Here is a 24690-nt window from a genome sequence, read left to right on the forward strand (position 1 = left end):
TATAACTGGCACTTTATCGGTTACGACAACAAGGGTTCCAGTTGATCTGATCGACAGAACAGCCTGCTCTTTGAAATTAACATGCAAGTGGCTGAACGCTCCACAAACGTGTAGCTTTGACGTAGTTTTCAGAGAGATTCAGCATGACACAGAATGTGATAAGGTTGGCCCTTTGAAATACAGATACTGCTCATTTCTGTCAGATGAGTGGACTGGAGCAGCATGAAATAAAGTGTCTTGATGAGAATTGAACTCATGACCTTACAGTCACGAGCCGGATACTCTGACCGCTAAGCTATGTGCCTTCACCCACAGAAGTGTGCTCAAGAGTAAAGCAGAGAATAACTATGTCAGAGTCTAAAAATCCTGGATGGCTAATTTCTCTGTGTGCGGGCGGGCATGCATGCATGTGTGTGTGTGTGTGTGTGTGTTCACATGCGTGTGTGTGCATGTTTGCATGTGTGTCTATAGATGAAATGCATGTTCCTATCTGTATGTCTGTGTATGTGAATGCATTTGCTCGGATGGAGTGTGTGAATGAGATTGGTGTGTGTGTGTATGTGTGCACATGAATGGATACATGAATAAATATGAATATATGTGCATGTTTCAATGTGTGTGTCTGTGTATGAATGTATGCATGGGTAAATGTGAATGTGTGTGTGTGATTGAATGTATATCTGATATGCATGTATGTGTGAATACATAAGTATGACATGATATGTTTGAACGCACTCATTAAAATGTGTGAATGTGTGTGTGTGTGTGTGTGTGTTTGAATGTTGTGTGAGAGAGTGAATGTGAACATACATGCATGTATATGCATGTGTATGTATGAAAATGTGTTGAATGTGAAGTGCATGTAGGTGTTCATGTGTTCATACAAGTGTATGTGCATATGAGTGTGTACACGCACACATGTTTATCCATGTTTGCACTGCTGAAGCAAAAACAACCAACAAAAGAACTAACCTGTAGCAGACAATTCCAGGAGGCCCTCCGCAGCATTGGTCTGCTCTGTTTGTGCCAACATCTCCTGGCTCATCAGTGGAATTTCTTTGATGTCGTCAACAGCTACTGACTGGTTTTGCTCTGAAGCTGTCCACTCTTGGCTGCCATTCAGGGATATCTTTGGCAGCAAAGTATTTTCCGTTGTGCTTTCTGACAGTAACAGGGGGAGTTCAGGAGACTCTGTAGCCTCAGCAAGAGCTGGTTCTTCAACACGAGGCTGTTTCCGAGGTCGACCACGTTTTCTTCGGCCTGAAAGTGGAAGAAGTACCCAAGATAAGCTCAGTATGGCAGCTGTCCTCTTATCTCCAGGCAATAATAAGCCTGTCCTTTTCCTTAATGGCAAGACAACTTAGGAGAATTCTTAATTCTTGAGATTATCTTTCCTTCCTACATAGGGCTGGTCTTAACTGCCATTTGCTAATAATGATACAACTACGAGTAAAGACAATTTCAATAAATCAGAAATTTATGTTGTATGGTATTTGATAAACCTGTATTTGCAATATATTTAGCCAAGTTGGGAAACTGAGAGGAGAGCCTACTGTTAAGTATTTTTAATGTATAGTAAATGTGTCTTGAAGCTGGGGAATGAAACTAGATTGACATAGCAACACTGGAAGGTTGTGTTAAGAACCCTATTTATAGAGATAGTGCTAGTCTAGAGGAGTTAGTGGGAGCCTAGGTTGTGTAAGGATAAGATTCTTGCTAGGACTTACCTTCTGGTGGCAGCAAGGGATAAGCACACATCTGGCCTGTCTCAGAGTTTAACATCATCACACATTTTTTACCATTAATCACCACCTCTGTCCTCTCCGTAACAGCAATAGGACATGTGAGATCGGGTTTGCGACTCTGGGCTGCAGTAGTAGAAGTAGTATCAGTAGCATAGTATCAGCAGCATTATCAGCTGAAGGATATGCTTCAGTCATCTGATTGCTCTGATCTTCAGGGAGATCTTGCTTGGCGGAACTAGCAGTACTGATAATATTTGTCAACCCCATGGGATTCAGAGTAACACCTGCATCTTCTGCTTTCACATTTCTGGGAGCCACATTGTTGACACTAACACCCACTACTTCTGCACTCTCAGCTTCTTCATTAACAGGTTCTGCTGCAGCAACCAGAGTAGTCTGTTGTGGCAGCTGAAGGTCTTCATTCGACTCGGCCACCTGGAGTATATCCATGGACGTGCCGTCTGACACAACAGTATTGACCACTTCTGAAATATTAGCTTCCCCATCCTCAGTTTGGACAGTGTAGTTCTGAAGGTTGTTACTGGCTGACTGCATGATGACCGGCATACCATCGGAGCCGGCCACAATCAGCCGGTTCTCATCCACTTGAAGTGTGTCTTGTGTAAGAATATGATAGGTGCCAGGAGGTATTTGAAGAGTTCCATCCATGACTTGTTCTTGGAGGATAATCTGTGCAGCATCCTCAAGACTTATTGTCACAGTTTCTGCTGATCCCATTTCTTGACTCATGGAGCCATCAACACGGATGATACGGTTAACTTGCTGACAATCCATTTTAACTGCAGCAATCTGAAATGATACAAATGACAAATGTATTGTAAGTGTGTGTGTATGGGAGAGAGGGGGGAGAGAGAGAGAGAGAGATACACACAGAGGAAGCAGGCAGGCAGAGACATAACTATGTGGTTTAGAAGTTCACATTACAAGCACATGTAGTACCTTGGGTAAGTGTCTTCAACTATAGCCCCAGCCTGACCAGTGCTATATGAAGGAATTTGCTTGGAAAAACAGTAGGAAGACCATTGTGCGCATGTGTGTGTGTGTGTGTGTGTGCGTGTGTGTGTGTGTGTGCATATGTATGCCCAGGAGGATCCCTGGAGGTAGTAAATAGCTTCTATTACCTAGGTGACCAAATTAATAATAAAGGAAGATGTTCTGGAAGTTTTCTTTCTAAGAATGAAAGGCAAGATTGTATGAAACATGGGTTCTAAAGGCACTTACAAAAAAATTTGATATGGGCCATTTATGCATATAGATGGCCCATATCAAATTTATACGCATAAACAGCCCATATCAAATTTCAACACAACATTTGGAGAGTATTTAGCCTAAAAACAATGCTATGTTCCTGTGTGTTGACTTGACTACAAACACTAATGTTTTACGACTCCTTTTTCCAAATTTAGACCATCCTATACCCCTACTTCTATTAAGTAACCCCTTCCTCTATCCTTTGCCTACTTCTCCTCACCCCTTTCTAACCTGTCTTCCACCTTTTCTCTATTCTACTTGCATCTTTCCATCTTTCCCAGCCTACCCCAGGCACTCACAATTCCTTCAGTGTTCTGCTTTATTATAGCCAGAAATGGTTCTGATGAAAGTAGCATTAATTCATTTAGGTCGTTCAATTTTTCTCAACCGATCAATAGACCAATTGAGAAAACCTATCAGTAACATACCTATAAAGACTACTGGAAACAGCTGTAAGTCAAATTTGCTCTAATAAAGGAAGAATATGTAATGACCATTATTTATATATCGTGCCGGTGACACGTAAAAGCACCATCCGTTCGTGGCCGTTTGCCAGCTCTGTCTGGCCCCCGTGCCGGTGACACGTAAAAGCACCATCCGCTCGTGGCCGTTTGCCAACCCTGTCTGGCCCCCGTGTCGGTGGCATGTAAAAGCACCATCCGTTCGTGTCCGTTGCCAGCCTCGCCTGGCCCCCGTGCCGGTGACATGTAAAAGCACCATCCGTTTCGTGGCACGTAAAAGCACCATCCGTTCGTGTCCATTGCCAGCCTCGCCTGGCCCCCGTGCCGGTGACATGTAAAAGCACCATCCGTTCGTGTCCATTGCCAGCCTCGCCTGGCCCCCGTGCTAGTGACACATAAAAGCACCATCCGTTCATGGCCGTTTGCCAGCTCTGTCTGGCACCTGTGCGGGTGGCACGTAAAAAGCACCCACTACACTCACGGAGTGGTTGGCATTAGGAAGGGCATCCAGCCGTAGAAACACTGCCAGATCTGACTGGGCCTGATGAAGCCTTCCAGCTTCATCATCATCATCAATGTTCGACCGTGGTCGAGACAATGGAATTTACTATGTTACGCCAGACTTCACGGTCCATCATAGCATTACGGAGGTCCTGTTGCTGGATGCCTGTATCCCTGGAGATTACATCAGGGTAGGAGAGTGTGCGCCCTCTGGTGTTGCGAGTAGATGGCTTCCAGAGGAGAAGAGTAGAAATTACTTCTTTTTCAGCTCTACAACAATGTCCAGCAAACTGGACTCTCCTACCTTTCACAAGAGATGACACAGGTGGTAATTTCCCATATATTTGCATTTTGGTTGGATGGCGCCTCCACGAGAGATTTTGAGCTCTCATAAGGAGGCGAGTGTAGGTTCCATCCAACTGCCTCTCAAGCTTCACAGACCCCAGTTGAACCGTCCAACCCATGCTAGCATGGAGAACGGATGCTAAATGATGATGATGATGATGATGATGTATGTATGTATGTATGTATGTATGTATGTATGTATTCTCTTTACTCTTTTGCCGAACTGCTAAGTTATGAGGACATAAACACACCAGCATCGGTTGTCAAGCGATGTTGGGGGTACAAACACAGACACACAAACATATACACACACACATACATATATACACATATACAACAGACTTCTTTCAGTTTCCGTCTACCAAATCCACTCACAAGGCTTTGGTCGGCTGAGGCTATAGAAGAAGACACTTGCCCAAGGTGCCACGCAGTGGGACTGAACCTGGAACCATGTGGTTCGTAAGCAAGCTACTTACCACACCTATACAGCCACTCCTACACCTATATATATATATATATGAACAAGCAAGAAAACAACAATGTGAGGACGTGGAATAAGTACAGTGTTATTGGACGCTCAGGAAAGGAAAGAAAAGAAAGAGGATTTAACGTTTTGAGCAGAGCTCTTTGTCAGAAATATAGAAAAAGTCCAAAGAAGGGAAGACGGAGAAAGAAAATCGCCAACAATACACACACAACACATATATACATACACACACACACACACATATATATATATATACATACACAACACATATACATACATACACATATATACATACACAAACACACACAGACACATACATACATACATATACTTTATTCGTGGTGTTAACCAGATTACCATTGATCTCATGTCGGGAGAAATATCTTTCAACAGTTATTCGGGTCTGTACCTTGGGACATTGGTGTTTGTCTCTATCTTGGATATAAACACAAAACAATAGAATTATGTGAGGTCTCATGTGACAAAAGCTCTTGTGAGCTTATCATTATCATTTAATTGACACCTCTTGTGCTTAAGTGTCTGTCGAGACCATACAATGGAGGCATGCGTTTGCATATCATCATCTCTATTCCTTTCCTATTCAATTATATCCTGAGCTTGTTGCTGATGCTTTGTGAGAGTCTTCCGACTCTGTTGCCCCACTGAAATTCCTTACACACATGCATACACACACGTAGGCCCAGGAGTGTCTGTGTGGTAAGTAGCTTGCTAACCAACCACATGGTTCCGGGTTCAGTCCCACTGTGTGGCATCTTGGGCAAGTGTCTTCTGCTATAGCCCCGGACCAACCAATGCTTTGTGAGTGGATTTGGTAGACGGAAACTGAAAGAAGCCTGTCGTATATATGTATGTATATATATGTTTGTTTGTGTGTCTGTGTTTGTCCCCCTAGCATTGCTTGACAATCGATGCCGGTGTGTTTATGTCCCCGTCACTTAGCGGTTCGGCAAAAAGCGACCGATAGAATAAGTACTGGGCTGACAAAGAATAGGTCCCGGGGTCGAGTTGCTCGACTTAAGGCGGTGCTCCAGCATGGCCGCAGTCAAATGACTGAAACAAGTAAAAGAGTATTCACAACCACACATACACAAACATACACACACTTATCATCATCATCATCATCATCATTTAATGTCCGCTTTCCATGCTAGTATGGGTTTGACGATTTGCCTGAGGGCTGGCGAACCAGATGGCTGCACCAGACTCCAATCTTGATCTGGCAGGGTTTCTACAGCTGGATGCCCTTCCTAACGCCAACCATTCCGAGAGTGTAGTGGGTGCTTTTACGTCCCACCAGCACGGGGGCCAGTCAGGTGGTACTGGCAATGACCTCGCTCGAATGTTTTTACACATGCCACCAGTACAAGTGCCAGTAAGGCAATGCTGGTAACGATCATGCTTGAATGGTGCCTTTTAAGTGCCACCGGCATGAAAGTCAGTTAGCCGGAGCAACATACATACGCGAAGAAAGGGAGAGAGTGTGGTAGGTATATATAGAGAGGGAGAAAGTTTACTATGAGAAAAGCATAAAAGACAAAGAAAGACAGAAAGACGATATCTTTTCTGCTGCTGTCACAGATTTTGTCAACTACGAGTCCACAACATTTTATAATGGAAATAGTTATAAGCTAATAAAGTTCACAAAGTAACTGTTTATTCATTTGTCAGCTCATTTTCCCTATATGTATGTGCACGCGCATACACACACACAAATACATATCTATTATGAGCAGAAAGCATGATGAAGATATGAATTTGATATTTCTTTGTTTCATCTGTTACATATGTTTCAGTGTTTGGCGAGCTGGCAGAAAAGTTAGCACGCCGGGCGAAATGCATAGCCCGTATTTCGCCTGCCATTACGTTCTGAGTTCAAATTCTGCCGGGGTCGACTTTGCATTTCATCCTTTCGGGGGGTCAATAAATTAAGTACCAGTTACGCACTGGGGTCATTGTAATCGACTTAATCCGTTTGTCTGTCCTTGTTTGTCCCCTCTGTGTTTAGACCCTTGTGGGTAGTAAAGAAATAGGTAATTGACGATATCATATTATAAATGTTATTTATAAATGCAATTTGCAAAGAACACTTACTCATACCAAACACATCCTCAGACAGTGCTGAAACTTATCTGAAGACAGGTTCAGTATGATAAAATGCCCTTTGTAAGTTGAATTTATAAATCACTTAATAATTATCAAACACAGAAATATTATGTAACAGAGGAAATAAAAGAATACCAAATCTATGCTTCATGTTCTATCTTTTAGCTTTTACTTGTTTTAGCCATTAAATTGTGGCCATGCTAGGGCATGAAGAATGTTTAGTTAGATGAATCGCCCCTAGCAGTTTTTCTTTTAAGCTTTGTACTTATTCTATCAGTTTGTTTTACTGAATTGCTAAGTTATGGGGATGTAAGCACACCAACACCAGTTGTCATGTGGTGGTGAGGGACAAAAATACAGACAAGACACACACATCATCATCATCATCATTTAACATCCATTTTCCATGCTAGCATGGGTTGGACGGTTCAACTGGGGTCTGGTAAGCCATGGAGGCTGCACTAGGCTCCAGTCTGATTTGGCAGTGTTTCTACAGCTGGATGCCCTTCCTAACGCCAACCACTCTGTGAGTGTAGTGGTTGTTTTTTACGTGCCACCGGCACAGGGGCCAGAGGAGGCTGGCAAACAGCCACGATCGGTTGGTGCTTTTACGTGTCACCGACACGGATGCCAGTCAGGCGGCACTGGCATCTGCCACATTCAGACGGTGCTTTTTACGTGTCACCGGCACAGGTGTCTTAACTACAATTTCCATTTGATGTTGGTGTTGATGTACTTGACTCAATAGGTCTCCTCATAAATAAATAAATAAATAAATAAATAAATAAATAAATGTATGTATGTATGTATGTATGTATGTATGTATGTATGTATGTATGTATGTATGTATGTATCATCATCATCGTTTAACGTCCGTTCTCCATGCTAGCATGGGTTGGACGGTTCGACCGGGGATCTGGGAAGCCAGAAGGCTGCACCAGGCTCCAGTCTTATCTGGCAGTGTTTCTACAGCTGGATGCCCTTCCTAACGCCAACCACTCCGTGAGTGTAGTGGGTGCTTTTTACGTGCCACCTGCACAGGTGCCAGGTGAGGCTGGCAACGGCCACGGTCGGATTGGTGTATTTTATGTGCCACCGGCACGGAAGCCAGACGAGGCGGTGCTGGCATCGGCCACGAGTCGGATGGTGCTTTTTACGTACCACCAGACCAGGGATCCTGGCTGGTTCAATTCGATTTCGCTTGCCCAAACATGTCTTCGCAAGCAAGGGGGTTGGCATGGGTGCCTGTTGTACGGTCAGATTGGTGTATTTTACGTGCCACCGGCACAGAAGCCAGTGGAGGCGGCGCTGGCATCAGCCACGAGTCGGATAGTGCTTTTTACGTACCACCAGACCAGGGATCCTGGCTGGTTCAATTCGATTTTGACTTCGATTTTGATTTCGCTTGCCCCAACATGTCTTGCCTGTCGTCGGATGAGGTTCTATATCGACTTCGCTTGCCTCAACAGGTCTTTGTGTCCAAGGGAGGAAAGGCATTCATAAGTGGGCTGGGCTCACTTGTCCTGCCTAGTCTTCTCACGTACAGAATATTTCCAAAGGTCTCGGTCGCTGGTCATTTCCTCAGTGAGGCCTAAAGTTCGAAGGTCGTGCTTCACCACCTCGTCCCAGGTTTTCCTGGGTCTACCTCTTCCACGTGTTCCCTCAACTGCTAAGGATTGGCACTTTCTCACACACCTATCTTCATCCATTCTCGCCACATGACCATACCAGCGCAATCGTCTCTCTTGCACACCACAACTGATGCCTCTTAGGTACAACATTTCTCTCAAGGTGCTAACGCTGTCGAGTATGTACACTGACATTACACATCCATCGGAGCATACTGGCTTCATTCCTCACGAGCTTACGCATGTCCTCGGCAGTCACGGCCCATGTTTCACTGCCATGTAGCATGGCTGTTCGTACACACGCATCATACAGTCTGCCTTTTACTCTGAGTGAGAGGCCTTTAGTCACCAGCAGAGGTAAGAGCTCCCTAAACTTTGCCCAGGCTATTCTTATTCTAGCAGTTACACTTTCAGCGCACCCACCCCCACTACTGACTTGGTCACCTAGATAACGGAAGCTATCAACTACTTCTAGTTTTTCCCCTTGGAAAGTGACTGAAGTTATTTTCTGCAGATTTTCGGAGGTTAATGCTCCTGAGCATCTGCCACATACAAAATCTATCTTCCCAGTTAGCCTACCTTTGACATTGCTGCACCTCTTATGTGTCCATAGCTTACACTGGGTACATCTTATAGAGTTTCTACCTACACCTTTTCTACAGATCGAGCAGGGCCATCTTCCTGAAGACATTTGTGGATTGTCTACCTTCCTACTTATTAGTACTTTGGTTTTAGCTAGGTTGACTCTAAGGCCCCTCGATTCTAAACCCTCCTTCCACACCTGGAACTTCTCCTCCAGCTCTGATAGTGACTCAGCAATAAGAGCAAGGTCGTCAGCGTAGAGGAGCTCCCAGGGACAACCTGTCTTGAATTCCTCCGTAATTGCCTGTAGGACTATGATAAATAGGAGGGGGGCTGAGTACTGAACCCTGGTGGACCCCAACCTCTACTTTGAATTCTTCTGTGTACATGTTGCTAACCCTAACCTTACTTACGGCATCTCTGTACATGGCTTGCACAGTCCTCACCAGCCATTCATCTATCCCTAGTTTCCTCATTGACCACCAGATAAGGGATCGGGGGACCCTATCAAAAGCTTTCTCCATGTCAACAAAAGCCAGGTACAGGGGCTTATCTTTGGCTAGGTATTTCTCCTGCAGCTGCCTTACCAGGAATATAGCATCCGTGGTACTTTTCCCTTGCACGAACCCAAACTGCATCTCATCTAAACTAACTCTCTCTCTAATTAGTTGGGCTATGACCCTCTCCGTAACCTTCATTACTTGATCCAACAGCTTGATACCTCTGTAATTATTTGTATCTAGGGCATCACCTTTACCTGTGTAGCAGTTGACTAGTATGCTGCTACACCAGTCATTGGGTATGACTCCTTCGTGTATCACCTGGTTGACTATACGGGTGACTAGGTTATAGCCGACACTGCCAGATATTTTGAGCATCTCTGCAGTAATTCCTGATGGGCCTGGGGCTTTCCCTGTCTTCATGCTTCTAATTGCCTTAGCTACCACGGAACTATCAACTCGGATAGCTGGTCCCTCTGTTGGGTCAACATTCGGCAGACTCTCTTTATCCCATTCATTTTCTTTATTCAGCAACCTTTCAAAGTGGCATCTCCAAACCTCTCTCTTTGCATCCTCATTTAGCGCAAGTGAACCATCATCCATGCGAACACACTTCTCTCCTACCACATCACGATTCTCTCTCACACACTGTCTTGCAACACGAAATACCTCAAGTCTTTCATCCTCACGGCTCAGAACATTGGCAAATTTTTTCTTATCCGCTTCCCCTCTGGCTAAGTAAACCTGTCTCCTAGCTTCCCTTCTGGCTGTCTGATACAATTCCCTGCTACCACCATTCCTCCAGTCCTTCAAAGCCTGTCTCTTTTGTCTAATAGCCCTGTCAACCACAGAGTTCCACCACCATGTTACTCTGGGTCGAGATGGTACTTTGCTCCATCCACAGATCTGGTCAGTGGCTGTCAGCAGATTGTCCCGTAGAAATCTCCAGTTGCCTTCCACATTAAGTGAAGCTATATCCCCTTCTATTTCGTCAAAGGCTTCGAGTAGTATGTCTCTAAATCTCTGTCCATTTGCAGGATCTTTAAGCTTCCAGACCCTTCTCCTCCAAGCAGGTCTTCTTCTGGGCAACCATTTAGCTCTGATCCTTAAGTCGCTAACTACTAATCTATGTTGAGGAGTACATTCTTCACCTGGAAAGGTTTTGGCATTTATAAGCAGCCCTCTTTCCCTTTTTCTGGCAAGGATGTAGTCAATCTGGCTGGTGTGTCGCCAGAACGGTAGGTGACTAGGTGAGAGGTGGGTTTCCTGAAGTTGGTATTGCAGACCATAAGGTCATTTGCATCGCAGAACTCCAGCAGCCTGGTTCCCTCCTCATTTCGAGAGCCAAAACCGTAGCCTCCATGGACGCCATGGAAGCCCCCGACATGTCCATTGAAATCACCTGCCACGAAGAGAAGGTCACTGTCATTTGTCAACGAGGTAGTCCGCAATAGGGTGTCATAGAATTGGTCTTTTTGTCCCTCTGGTAGTCCTGGTTGAGGGGCATATGCCGAGATGATGGTAGCTGTCCTGTGGTGAAGGACTAATCTAATTTTAATTACTCTGTCACTTACTCTGACTACCTCGATTACCTTACCCACCCATTTCTCTGCAAGAAGTATACCCACGCCCCTGACCCCGTCAGTGTTCCCTGCCCAGAAAATCTTGTACCTGTGTTCCTTGCCTGTGAGGAGCCTAGCGGAACCTCCTCTCCACCTTACTTCCTGGATACAACATACATCCACACGTCTCCGTTCAAGCAGCTCTACAATCTCTCCAGACGTGTGGGGGGGGATGGATGGATGGATGGATGGATGGATGGATGGATGGATGGATGGATGGATATATATATATATATATATATATATATATATATATATATATACATACACACACACACACACATATGCATTCTTTCCATTTCCATCTACCAAATCCAATCACAAGGCTTTGACTATCAGCCCAAGACTATAGCAGAAGACATTTGCCCAAAGTACCATGCATTTGGACTGAACCCACAACCATGTGATTGGGAAGCAAACTTCTCACCACACAACCACACAAAGTTTTTCTCTCATTATAGATGCAATCTTTCTATCACATTATAGCGCTATACATGACACACAACCCTATTGGATCACAGAGCAGAGGGAGTTTGACAGGAATACTATTTGAAGCTGCAACCAAAACAGTCATTTTATCATGCACCTAATTTATCTGTTTCCACTTGTATACATACTCATATATATACATACATATATATACACACACACACACACACATATATATATATACACACACACACATACACTCACATGTGTATGTATTTATATATATAATGTGTGTTATATGTCTGTATAGTTCTGCATGATGAAAATCCCTTTTCCTTTTACATGTGTTTATAAAAAGATAACTATATTCCACTTTTAGTTCTTATGCAATAGTTTACTGGCTTTTTTATCTTTCTCTTCTTTTTAACAAATGTCTTTATGTGTGAATTAGATCACTAATGTTTGTAAGGTTCATTTTACCATTATCAGTACCCTTTCGGTCTTTTCGGGGTGAAACCATTTGTACTGACATGTGATTTTGGTTGGGTATTTTCTTTTTCTTTTTGGTGGGTGGAAGTTCCTAATTTTAGCAAACCTCAGGAACACCTGTTTTGTTTTTATTTCATTATCTTATTTTGCTTTTACATTTCACTATTAATTAGTCAAAGAAGGAGAATCATACCTATGATCTTTGTCTGCATTCCCAGTCTGGTGAGAATTAAGTGGTTGTTGTTTAGTTTGGCTCTCTTTTGATGTATGCCTACAGGAAAATTGTAAGCAAGATTGACTTCCAGAAAGCTGTGCAGACCTTGCAAAGAAACGATAGAGAAATGGTATTGGATGGGTCGGAAAGCTGGGACACAACAGCGATGATGAGAGGAAGAAAGGCACAAGTAGCATATAGTTTACTAATTCAGACTACCAACAGTCATTATAGTAGGGTTAGCAGAGCACATCAGTGAGTTAGTGATTGTAGTGTGTTGGGGAGTGAATGCTTGCTAACCAACAGTATAGCCTTTGCATTTTGTAGGGAGAAGATCACTGATTTTAAATCCTCTACTTCCATAAAATACGTGACATAACATCAAGCAACTCTTAATAGTATTCTTATTAAACTCCCTCTGCTGTGTGAGCCAAAAAGGTTCTGTGTGACCTGTAATACAAAGATCACATATATTATGAGAGAAAAACATTAACCATGGGTTTGGGGTTCCTTTATTTCATCTGTTACATAATGTTTCTGTGTTTGGTAATTGATGACGTTATATTACATGTTTTATATAAGGCAGCGAGCTGGCAGAATCATTAGCACGCCGTGCAAAATGCTTTGTGGTATTTCGTCTGCTGCTGCATTCTGAGTTCAAATTCCAACGAGGTCGACTTTGCCTTTCATCCTTTCGGGGTCGATAAATTAAGTACCAGATACGCACTGGGGTTGAAGTAATCGACTTAATCCGTTTGTCTGTCGTTGTTTGTCCCCTCTGTGTTTAGCTCCTTGTGGGTAGTAAAGAAATATATATTACATGTTTTATACATGCAATTCACAGAGATGTCATTGTTTCTGTATGTAGTTAGTACTTGGTCATTCTTCTTGCTTGTAAAAAGCTTTTTGTTGCCATGACATATGTGAAGTTAGGTAGATGTTAGGAAAAAATATAATGAAGTATTCAATGTATCACAGCTATATATTATTAACCAATGTAGTTAGGCAATAGCAAGAGTGGAAAATACTGATTGCTAGTCTTAGTCATGTCAGTGTTGATCACTATTTGGTTTGGATTCTCTGACACCAGGCTCTGCATTAGTTGGGGACACTCTTATGATATGGCACAATCACAGGACCAAAATACAGACAAGCATATCTGTTCCTCTATTATGCTCTTATGGCATTTCATAGCATCAACAACTGGAATTCATTATCATCATCATCATTTAATGCCTGTTTTCCATGCTGGCATGGGTTGGAAGATTTGACTGAAAAATAGTAAGCTGGGGAGCTGCACCAGGTTCCAATCTGATTTGGCATGGTTTCTATGGCTAGATGACCTCCCTAATGCCAACCACTCCAAGTGTGTAGTGGGTGCGTTTTACATGCTACCGGCACGGGCACCAGTTATGCAATACCAGCATCAGACATGACTATGACTTCACTTGGTTTGACAGGTCTTCTCCAGCACAGTAAATCACCAAAGGTCTCAGCCACCTGTTACTGCCTCCATGAGGCTTAACATTCAAACAGTGCTTTTTGTGTGTTACCGGCAGATTACTAGATTAACTCTAAAGCCCTTTGATTCTAGACCTTGCTTCCACATCTGAAATTTCTTCTCCAGTTCTGGTAGTGATTTGGCTATAAGAACAAGGTCATCAGCATAGAGGAGCTCCTAGTGGCAGCCGTCGTAAAATCCTGTTATTGTCCAGAGGACTATGATAAACAAGAGGGAGCTGAGGACTGGTCATTGGTGAACCCCTACTTGTACCCTGAATTCATCGCTATACTCATTGCTAACTTTCACTTATGGCTTGTACAGTTTTCACCAACCACTCATCTATTTCTAGATTCCGCATTGATCACCAGATAAAGAAGCAGGGACTCTGTCAAAGGTTTTCTCCAGGTCAACAAAAACCAGGTACAATGGCTAGATATTTCTCTTGCAGTTGTCTAGCCAGGAATATAGCATCAGTCATGCACCTGCCTGGCACAAATCCAAACTGCATCTCAACTATGCTAACTCTCTTCCTAATTAAGTGAGCTATGACCCTTTCTGTGACTTCAAACACTTGATCCAGCAAGCAGTTGACTATAATGCTGCTATACCAATCACTGGGTATGACTCCCTAGTGGACAACCTGATTAACTATATGGGTGACTAGGCTCCATCAGATATTTTAAGCATCTCAATGGTGATTCTTGATGGGCTGGGGGCTTTTCTTGTCTTCATATTCTTAATTGCTTTATCTACTAAGCTACTGTCAATTCGGATAGCTGGTCCTTCAGTTGGGACTCTCTTCCCATTGTGGTTGCTATTTAATTAATTGTTGATTTTCCATGTTGTCACTGCTTGAATAAATTAGTGATGGTGTTGACATTACTTGATGAAATTATGACTGGTTGCGCCATGCTTTCGAAGAATTGAGTGTGGAATAAAGAAAGCTCTAACTTGGAAACAGGTAAGACAAGAAATACATCGACTGTGAAATCTTAACTAAAAATAATCACCCATTTGACCCCTGCAAGCATGGAAAGATGGACATTAAAACAAAAAAATAAATAAATAAAATGGTCAAATCATCATCATCATCGTTTAACATCTGCTTTCCATGCTAGCATGGGTTGGACGATTTGACTGAGGGGTGGCGAACCAGATGGCTGCACCAGGCTCCAATCTTGATCTGGCAGAGTTTCTACAGCTGGATGCCCTTCATAACGCCGAGAGTGTAGTGGGTGCTTTTACGTGCCACCAGCACGGGGGCCAGTCAGGTGGTACTGGCAACGACCTTGCTCGAATATGTTAGTTTATGTGTGGAAACACCACTTACCCAGATATACTCTAAAGCAAGTCTTACTTCAGCTTTATATAAAGTTTAGTAAGTGATCAGAGCTGCTGGAGTACTCTCTGAAATAAAAGAAGCCTAGTTTCTAAGACAGAGTTTTGCTCTCATCATGATAGATCATATGAGATTGCGAAACCTATTATCTATATATCCTGCCTTGAAAGGTAGTAGTTGTGTTTTATTCATAAGTAGAAAGAGAGAACTACATGACTGCTTCTTTGTTGTGTGTAGTGACTGTGCCTTCATGTTGTTGAAAAAAAGACTAACTTAGATTATCACATTACTAAAATATTTTGGCAAATTAAATTTAATTGTTGAAGTGAATCTAACGGTTTTTGTTTGTTTCTTAAATGGCTTATAACACCTTCCACGCTGCAATTGTTTTCGTTCCAGCACACGATCTCAGATCAGGTCACTTGCTATGCAAGTACATCTCTGTAAATGTTTTTGAAGTTTGATTTAATGGATGTTGAATGACTGGTAGGATTGAAATTGGTTGCATGATGTTTCCCATACATAATCAAGTCCATTTTAGGCTTCTGACGAGACCATTTATTTATACAAAAATATTACAACGATAACAAAGGTTACTTGCTGGAGGCTGTATCTGATAACCAGGAGTGAGTTATATATGTAGGGTGTAAGCTAAGAATTAGATAGCTACATATTCGTGTTGTAAGAGGTGGGAAAATCGTAGACAAACAATTCCTTTTAACCCAATCAAGCAGTAACCAAGAAGCTTACCTATTCAAGGACCTCTGTTGCCTCTACCTCTCCCTACTGATTGTGATACACATCTCAATTAATAGCCAAGTTTTGCAGGAAACTCATGGAAATTCCTGTTCTAAATTGTATGCTTCAATGATCACAGTTGAAATACCATTGGCTAACCATTAGGCCAAGATTACCTAATATGCTGTAGCCTATTTTCATTACTGAGCTAACATGGTGTTAAATCTAAACCAGTGGTTCTCAACTAAAGTCCATATAAGATTTTTGGGAGTCCACACAACAATAAATTGGGGATTTACAAGAGCATTTTAAGGGCCCGAAAAAATTTTGCTTTAGATGTATGTATTGGTATATGTTGCTAGGTTTCTCTCTCTAACATTTTACATAGTTCAACCTACATAAATTGCTTGTGAAAACATTAATAAATAACATTCTATAAAACTAGTTTTTAAACATCAAATGGCTATGGGAGTCCATCAAAATAAAATAGCAATCAAAGAGGTCCATAGATAAAATACGGTTGAGGACCCCTAATCTAAACCCTGCCACATTTTCGAGGTCTGTATTCATGGAAGCAGTGCATGCTGGCGTGGGGTGTGTATATTACATGCAATTGCCAGGGAAAAGTAGCATACTTTGTTATCAAACAAAATACTTGGTCATTCCTCAGGTTGCATAGATTCTACTTAACACCATTACATGCAGTGATACTAAACAAAAGAAGTCAAAATTAAAACTCATTGAATTTTAATGAACAGCACTATTATATACAGCCAATGAAGGAGTCTTAATATGGTCACTAAATGTGCTAGAAAGAGCAGTTATGTCACCCTTAAATCACAGCCAACTATTTTAAAAAGGAATGTTTGATAATGTAGTCCTGAGTTCTATACATATGAATAAAAGGACAGGGTGGTCATGGTAGGAATGCTTTTGATCACAGATCTGCATAGTCAGGTTGATTTGGAACTAAATGATGACAATAACAGGGACATCCTTGATGACTTTTTCATTTATTCTTTTACTTGTTTCACTGAGTGAATTGCAGCTATGGTGGGGTATCATCCTGAAGGATTTAGTCAAAGTACTTGCTGGGTTTTTTTAATCTGCTACATACTCTGTTTCTTTTTAGCGTGAAATTTGCCAAATATTTCTCAAAGAAAAACAAACTTAACATGTACAATATCCATTAGGTAAAATTCAAACATTGCTCTCCATAAAACGATTCCAAGCTAATTTGGGGCTCTAGAAGACTTGTGTAGTTCGATTTAGGGCATTTTGTCATAGAAATATTTATATACTTAATAATCAGTTCATCTATTTCTTGACATTCAGGCTCAAACTCGATATTTGAAGCCTTGGATTTGTGTTCCATTTGCCCTCTTGCTGTGTTGGAATACAACAGTTTTACAAGTGGTATCAGTATACCACCCTCTTTATTGATTTTTTCCTTTTTCACCATATCGTGGCTAGATTCAGCAATAACAATACTGAATTCATGAGAAATTTTTCTTTCTTATGATATAAAAATACTGAAGAAAATATGATCTTTTCCAGGTGAAAATTAATAAAATTTTCAATTTTATATTTCATAACAATTATCTGCCCCTATCGATTTTTATAACCAAAATAAAGCAAAAAGTATCTTCTTCATGAATGTATGATTTTCAACACAAGTCAAGGTATAGTACTCCAGCACATTGAACAAGAACAAGGGCTACCATTCAGCAATCAAAAAGAAAAGAACAGGACAAACTTTGTGAATGGATGGAAATACCAGGGGGATTGAAGGACCCTGGCATATGTAAGTGTCAGATTTTGATCAAATCTATTTAAGAAGAAAGTTCACATCCAGAAATTTCAAATGATATATAATTTGCCATCAAAAAAATGTATTTTGACATGAAAATCATCATCATCATTTAATGTCCGCTTTCCATGCTAGCATGGGTTGGATGATTTGACTGAGGTCTGGCAAACCAGATGGCTGCACCAGACTCCAATCTGATCTGGCAGAGTTTCTAAGGCTGGACGCCCTTCCTAACGCCAACCACTCCGAGAGTGTAGTGGGTGCTTTTACGTACCACCAGCACGAGGGCCAGTCAGGCGGTACTGGCAGCAGCCACGCTGAAATGGTGCTTTTTATGTGCCACATGCATGGGAGCCAGTTCAGCGGCACTGGCAACGACCTCGTTCGAATGTTTTTTCATGTGCCACCAGCACAATTGCCAGTAAGGCGACGTAGGTAACGATGATGCACGAATGATGCTTTTTTACATGCCATTGGCACGGAGGCCAGCTTGTTGCTCTCAAGCAAAATGTTTTTGCTTGGTCAAACTGTGCTTGCATCCCTGGTACTTTATAGGGATAACTAATATATGGTAATCTTGAAAAAGACCAGTTTTAAAAACATTCTTGATAAACAAAATTAAAATAATTTCATATTGAACGAATGTAAAGAATGTAACACATTACAAAACCAAAAGATAAATAAGCAAGCAAGAAAGAAATTTTCCAAAATAGTTATCTAATAAATATGGCTTTATTGAAATATCGTGTAATCACCACTCCTTTTTCCATACTCTTTACTCTTTTTTTTTTACTCTTTTTACTTGTTTCAGTCATTTGACTGCGGCCATGCTGGAGCACCGCCTTTAGTCGAGTAAATCGACCCCGGGACTTATTCTTTGTAAGCCCAGTACTTATTCTATCGGTCTCTCTTTGCCGAACCGCTAAGTGACGGGGACGTAAACACACCAGCATCAGTTGTCAAGCAATGCTAGGGGAACAAACACAGACACACAAACATATTCACACACACTTATATATATATATACATATATACGACAGGCTTCTTTCAGTTTCCGTCTACCAAATCCACTCACAAGGCATTGGTCGGCCCGGGGCTATAGCAGAAGACACTTGCCCAAGATGTCACGCAGTGGGACTGAACCCGGAACCATGTGGTTGGTTAGCAAGCTACTTACCAAACAGCCACTCCTGCGCATATTTTTGTTTTCAAATGTTCGTACAACCAACAACTGTAATAATGCAATATCTTTGGGATAGTTATGCACAGAGAAATCTATAACTGTCTTACAGATACTGCAGACATCCAACAATTATTGACATACTACAAAACTCAAAAAAGGCCTATTGTGGGAGCTGCTGCTGCTCACACAAACACCAAAGACAATATCCGGAAAAGAGCCACCTGATTGGCATAAAGACATTCACCTGACATATTCCATCCTCTGGTCCTCTTTCTCCCTTTTCAACAACTACCATAATGGTCTCTGTTCCTCAGAGCTGACTGGCTTCAAGTCAACAATACTCAAGCATTCTTCAACCCACTATTTTTTCCTTATCATGATAACACTGCAATGCTTAATTTTGACCATTTTCAAGAGAAGTCACTACTAGTTACTTCAGAAGTCTTCTTTGAACAGTCAAATGTCGGTTTACCTGGACAGACACTCCCATGTCACAGGCAATGGACCTGATTGACTTGGAAGGATTGTTATCAATCATGGCCTGGATCTCATCAACAAATTCAGGTATTCTTTTCTTATCAGAACAATCAGAGTGAGTTTTCTGAGCTGCTGTACTTTTGTAATCACCATTAAACTCATCCAACTCTTTCTGAATCCTCTGCACTGTCCTCAGATTGACACCCAAACACTATGAAATGTTCACATTGGAGCTTCCAGTGCGAATGCCAAGCATGTCGTTTCCAAATTTCTGGCAGAGTGAATCGTGTCATGGTGCTGTTTTTCTCATAGATGTTGCCCAACTGACCCTACTATACTGTGTAATCAACAAAAGTAAAAACAATGTGCAAAATTTAAAATATAAAATGGTGGCAATTTATCCATAGTACCCTGCATATGTAATACTTGGTTTCAAATTTTGACACAAGGCCAGCAATTTCAAGGAGGGGATAAAATGATGACATTAACCCCAGCACTCAACAGGTACTTATTTTAATGACCCTGAAAGGATGAAATGCACAGTCAATCCATTGACTAGAAAGCAAACTTCTTAACACACAGTCACACTTGCACCTATATACGTGTATGTGAGTGTACAAATCATTTAGCATCCATCTTCCATGCTGACATGTGTTGCATAGTTTGAAAAGACCGGACAAGCCAGAGGATTGTGTTGAGCTCCAATGCCTGCTTTGGTATTGTTTCTACAGTTTAATGCCCTTCCAGCCATTTAACAAAATGTACTAGGTGCTGATTTCCATGGCATATGCACAAGTGAGGTCATCAAGTAACTTGCTAGACAAGACCCCTCAACTGAGTGGGTTTGTAATATTGAAGGAGGTGGCTTTATGCTAGGCATCAAAAGGTTAAAGTATGATAGAGAGACAGGAACAGGTGTCTTGCCGTTGAGGATAAACATGGTTACCCCAGTGAATGAATATGGTAGACAGAACAGAAGTTGTAGGAAAAGCATTTCTGCTTGAATTTCATTTCATTGAAAGACTATGTCAGCATATAGGTCAATGTCACATTATGGTATCGGACTCCTGCTAAGAAAGGCTATAATCAACAAATGAGAAAATAATCAACAAATGAGAAAATAATCAGCAGTAAAGAAAGAAAAGAGATGGTGCTGACGAGGTGTCAGGGTGTAGCGTCATGGTACAAGAAGCTAAATAAGAGAGACTAGGGACAGAGGATGAGAAAAGGTAAATGAGCAGGTAAGTGTATGAGAACATGAAAGGTGAGTGACGTGGTTAGAGATGGAGATAGAGGTGAATGCAGTGAATATTGAACAGAAGTGGAAGCATTGTAAATGAGGAATATCAACTTGGAGGGAAGGTGAAGTTAAATGGGAATGGGTGAAGGAGGAGGAAGAAATGATAAGTGACATACAAAAGAAAAAGAGTAGGAAGCAACAGTATAATAAAACAGTACAATTCTATATTTCTGAGATGAAATATGTAGCCAGTGCATGTTATGTTGTAGAGTGGTTAATGTTAGGAAGGGCATCCAGCCATAGAAACCATGCCAAACACACTAGAGCACAAGCTGATCATGTCAAACCAACATATCCATGCCAGCATGGAACATAAGTAATGCAATAACAAAGACAAATTTAGAATGTCTGAAAGAGGGAGATCAGGAGAGAAAAAAAACACCAAATAGCTAAAAAGAGTTAGCATATGTTTTGTGACACGTGGATCAAGGGTGTAAGGTGTTCCAGTTTGCTGGACAGTGCACTAGAGAAAATTGAAATATTATCAGGAACTGTGTATGATAACAGTACACTTGCTATCATTAACACTGATAAGAGAGAGGCATTGAAATGCTACCAAGAGAGGCTGCTAAATGTGGAGAAAGCATTGGGAGAAATAGAGCCTACCACATGCAAACCCAACAGAGGGAACAGTCATCCAAGTTGGCAGCAGTGTAGTAAATAAAGCAATAAGAAATGAAACTAAGGAAAGCAGCTGTGCCACTAGAGATCATCGCTGCAAGGCTTAAAATATCTAGAGAAATAGGGTACAGAATGGTTACTCTAATAGTAAATCAAGTAATACAGGAAGATATCATACTCAATTACTGGTACTGATAACAAAAGTAACTGCAGAAACATCAAACTGTTGTACAAGCTTATGAAAGTTACAGAATGAGTTATTGCAAAACTGATTAAGGACATGATTCATCTAGAGAAGAAGATGCGGTTTGGCTTTGTCCCAGGAAGAAGCCCTATTGATGTCATATTCCTTGAGAGTCAACTGCAAGAGAAATACATGACTATCTGGCATTTATTGATATAGAAAAGAGCTTTGACAGGGTGCCTCGCAGTGATCTGATGGTCACTAAAGAAACTAGAGGTATATCAGGGTTCAGTTCTCAGTCCCTTCCTATTTATTATAATCCTCCAAGTCATAACAGAGGAATTTAAGACTGACTGCCTTAGGGAACTCCTGTATGCTAATGACTTAGCTCTTATAGCTGAATCAGTAGAAAAATTGAAGCTAAAATTCCAGACACAGAAGCAAAATCTGGAATTGAATAGCCTTAAAGTTTTACTAAGTAGGAAAACCAGACTCTTATAGAATCAGATGCGGAAAAAAGTTGGTAAAAAGTTCCATAAGGTGTGCTTAATGTAATTATCAGACACAAAGGCCCTAGTCTAATCAACGCATGTAGGGGGATTTAAGGCAGACAGATAGAGAAGGTAGATTTCAGCTGCAGCAGGTACACTGGGGCAATAAATAAAAAAGGGCTTGGGAAATGGATTGTCTCAAATGCCAAGATTACTCCCAAGAAGTAGTTGATAGCTTTTGGAAATTAGGTGACTAAATTATCAGTGGATATGGATGTTATGAAAATGTGGTAGCTAATATAAAAATAGGTTGGAGAAATTTTAGGGAGCTTTCACCTCTGCTGACACATAAAGGACTTATATCAAGGGAAGGTTATATGATGCTAATATGTGAAGTGCACTGCTGCACAGCAACAAGATATGGTCTTTGAGTGTGGAAGATATACAAAGTATAAAAAGAAATGAGATGAACACATTGGAGGTGTCATGTTAGTGTGCATGAATAACAAAGTATAAATGAACTGAGTAAGAAAGAGGAGGTAAGAGCAGGATGTAGTGTGCAAAAGAAGAGAATGTGATATGAATGGAGGATAACAGCTATGTAAGCAAGTGCTTTGCACTTGGAGTGAATGGTACCTGTGGAAGAAGAAATTAGGGATGAAGTGGTGAAAAATGACCTTAAGATATTACAGCTGATGAAGTTGATAATCGAAGATCACATCAACTGGTGATACGGAGTGCTTCAGAAGACCCAACTTCCCAAGCAAACTCAGTATATGCACCCCTCCCTTGCCTACTGTTTTTTTGAGCACATATCAGTCTACTCATTCATGACTCATTCTATAACCTTACATTACACCATCATCTATTCTTCTAATTGCGGTGTTTATTTTCTACCATCTCATCTTCCCATCCTCCTTGTTATTCCCTCCATTACCATTCACTTACAATAAATCTGTTCCTTCCATCACTTTGGAAGGGCTGGGGCTTCTATGTGAAGCGGGTGCAGGAAACAGCCATGAACTCAGATTATTTGTCGGGTCTTCGCAGTCACAGCATATCTCCAGAGGTCTTGGTCTTTCGTCATTGCCTCTGTGAGACCCAACATTCGAAGGTCATGCTTGACCGACTCATCCCATGTCTTCCTGGGTCTACCTCTACCCTGGATTCCTTCAACTGTTTGGGAGTGGCACTTCTTCACACATCTCTCCTCATCCATCCGTAGCACACTCTTTCACATTACAAGTTGCAAGGTTACATCAATGGCACTGGTGCCACAACAACACCCCGTACATTCTGTCAGTGATTGGTAATTGATTCATGAAGCAACAATGCAGGGTTTGAGATGGATGTTTAGTTTTGCTGATAGTAAGGCAACATCAATAGTGCTGGTGCCACAAAAAACTGTACCCAATACATTCTATAAAGTAGGTGATATCAAGGCATACTGACATTGAAACCATGCCAAGAGTGAGACATTGGTAGATGTGGTTAAACTGTCCGACCATGCTAACATAGAAAAAGGATGAAAAATAATGATAGGTTTCACGTTCAATACCACTGCATGATAACTTGGACAAGTATCTTGTACAATAGCCTCGTTGATAGATGTTAGCTGAAAGCAGCCTGGTATAATTGTGCGTGTTTTGTGGTGGTGGCACCACCACCACCTGGCAGCCAGTGTTAGTTGGTTTACATCGCCATAACTGAACAGTTTGGCAAAAGAAAACAAAGTACCAGGCTAAAAAATAAGTACTGAGATCAATTTCTTCCACTAAGACATTGAAAGCAGTGCCCCAGCATAGTCATAGTCCATTACATATATATATCATCATCGTTTAACGTCCGTTTTCCATGCTGGCATGGGTTGGACGGTTCAACTGGGGTCTGGGAAGCTAAGAGGCTGCACCAGGCTCCAGTCTGATCTGGCAGTGTTTCTACAGCTGGATGCCCCTCCAAACGCCAACCACTCCATGAGTGTAGTGGGTGCTTTTTACGTGCCAAAGGAGGCTGGCAACAGCCACAATCAGTTGGTGCTTTTTACGTGCCACCAGCACGGAAGCCACTCAAAACGGCACTGGCATCGGCCATGTAGGGATGGTGCATTTTACGAGCCACCGGCACAGGTATCACAGCTACAATTTCCATTTGATTTTTGATGTTGATGGTGATGTACTTGACTCAACAGGTCTCGTCAAGCACAGCAGGTCACCCTACGATACAAGGTAAGTACAGCAGGCCGTCATGCGATTCAAGGCACTTTGGAAGGGCTGGGGCTTCTATGTGAAGCGGGTGCAGGAAACAGCCATGAACTCAGATTATTTGTCGGGTCTTCGCAGTCACAGCATATCTCCAGAGGTCTTGGTCTTTCGTCATTGCCTCTGTGAGACCCAACATTCAAAGGTCATGCTTGACCACCTCATCTCATGTCTTCCTGGGTCTACCTCTACCCCGGATTCCTTCAACTGTTTGGGAGTGGCACTTCTTCACACATCTCTCCTCATCCATCCATAGTACATGACTATTCCAGCACAGACGTCTCTCTTGCACACCACATCCAATGCTTCTTATGTCCAGCATTTCTCTCAGGGCACTTACACTGTTGTGTATGCACACTGACATTACACATCCAGCGGATCATGCT

The 24690-nt window shown here is 41.8% G+C and overlaps 1 protein-coding gene across 1 annotated transcript in view; it reads right to left on the reverse strand.

The window, feature by feature from the left end:
• LOC115215614 overlaps nucleotides 1-24690 on the reverse strand; it is a 79561-nt gene that overhangs the window by 50795 nt on the left and 4076 nt on the right. The window contains 3 exon segments of the mRNA XM_029784837.2: nucleotides 973-1260; nucleotides 1728-1860; nucleotides 1863-2555. Of these exon segments, the coding sequence (XP_029640697.2) occupies nucleotides 973-1260; nucleotides 1728-1860; nucleotides 1863-2540 (1099 nt within the window). The 5' untranslated portion in view covers nucleotides 2541-2555.

This window comes from Octopus sinensis, linkage group LG9, assembly GCF_006345805.1.
Source record: "Octopus sinensis linkage group LG9, ASM634580v1, whole genome shotgun sequence".
Taxonomy (NCBI): Eukaryota; Metazoa; Mollusca; class Cephalopoda; order Octopoda; family Octopodidae; genus Octopus; species Octopus sinensis.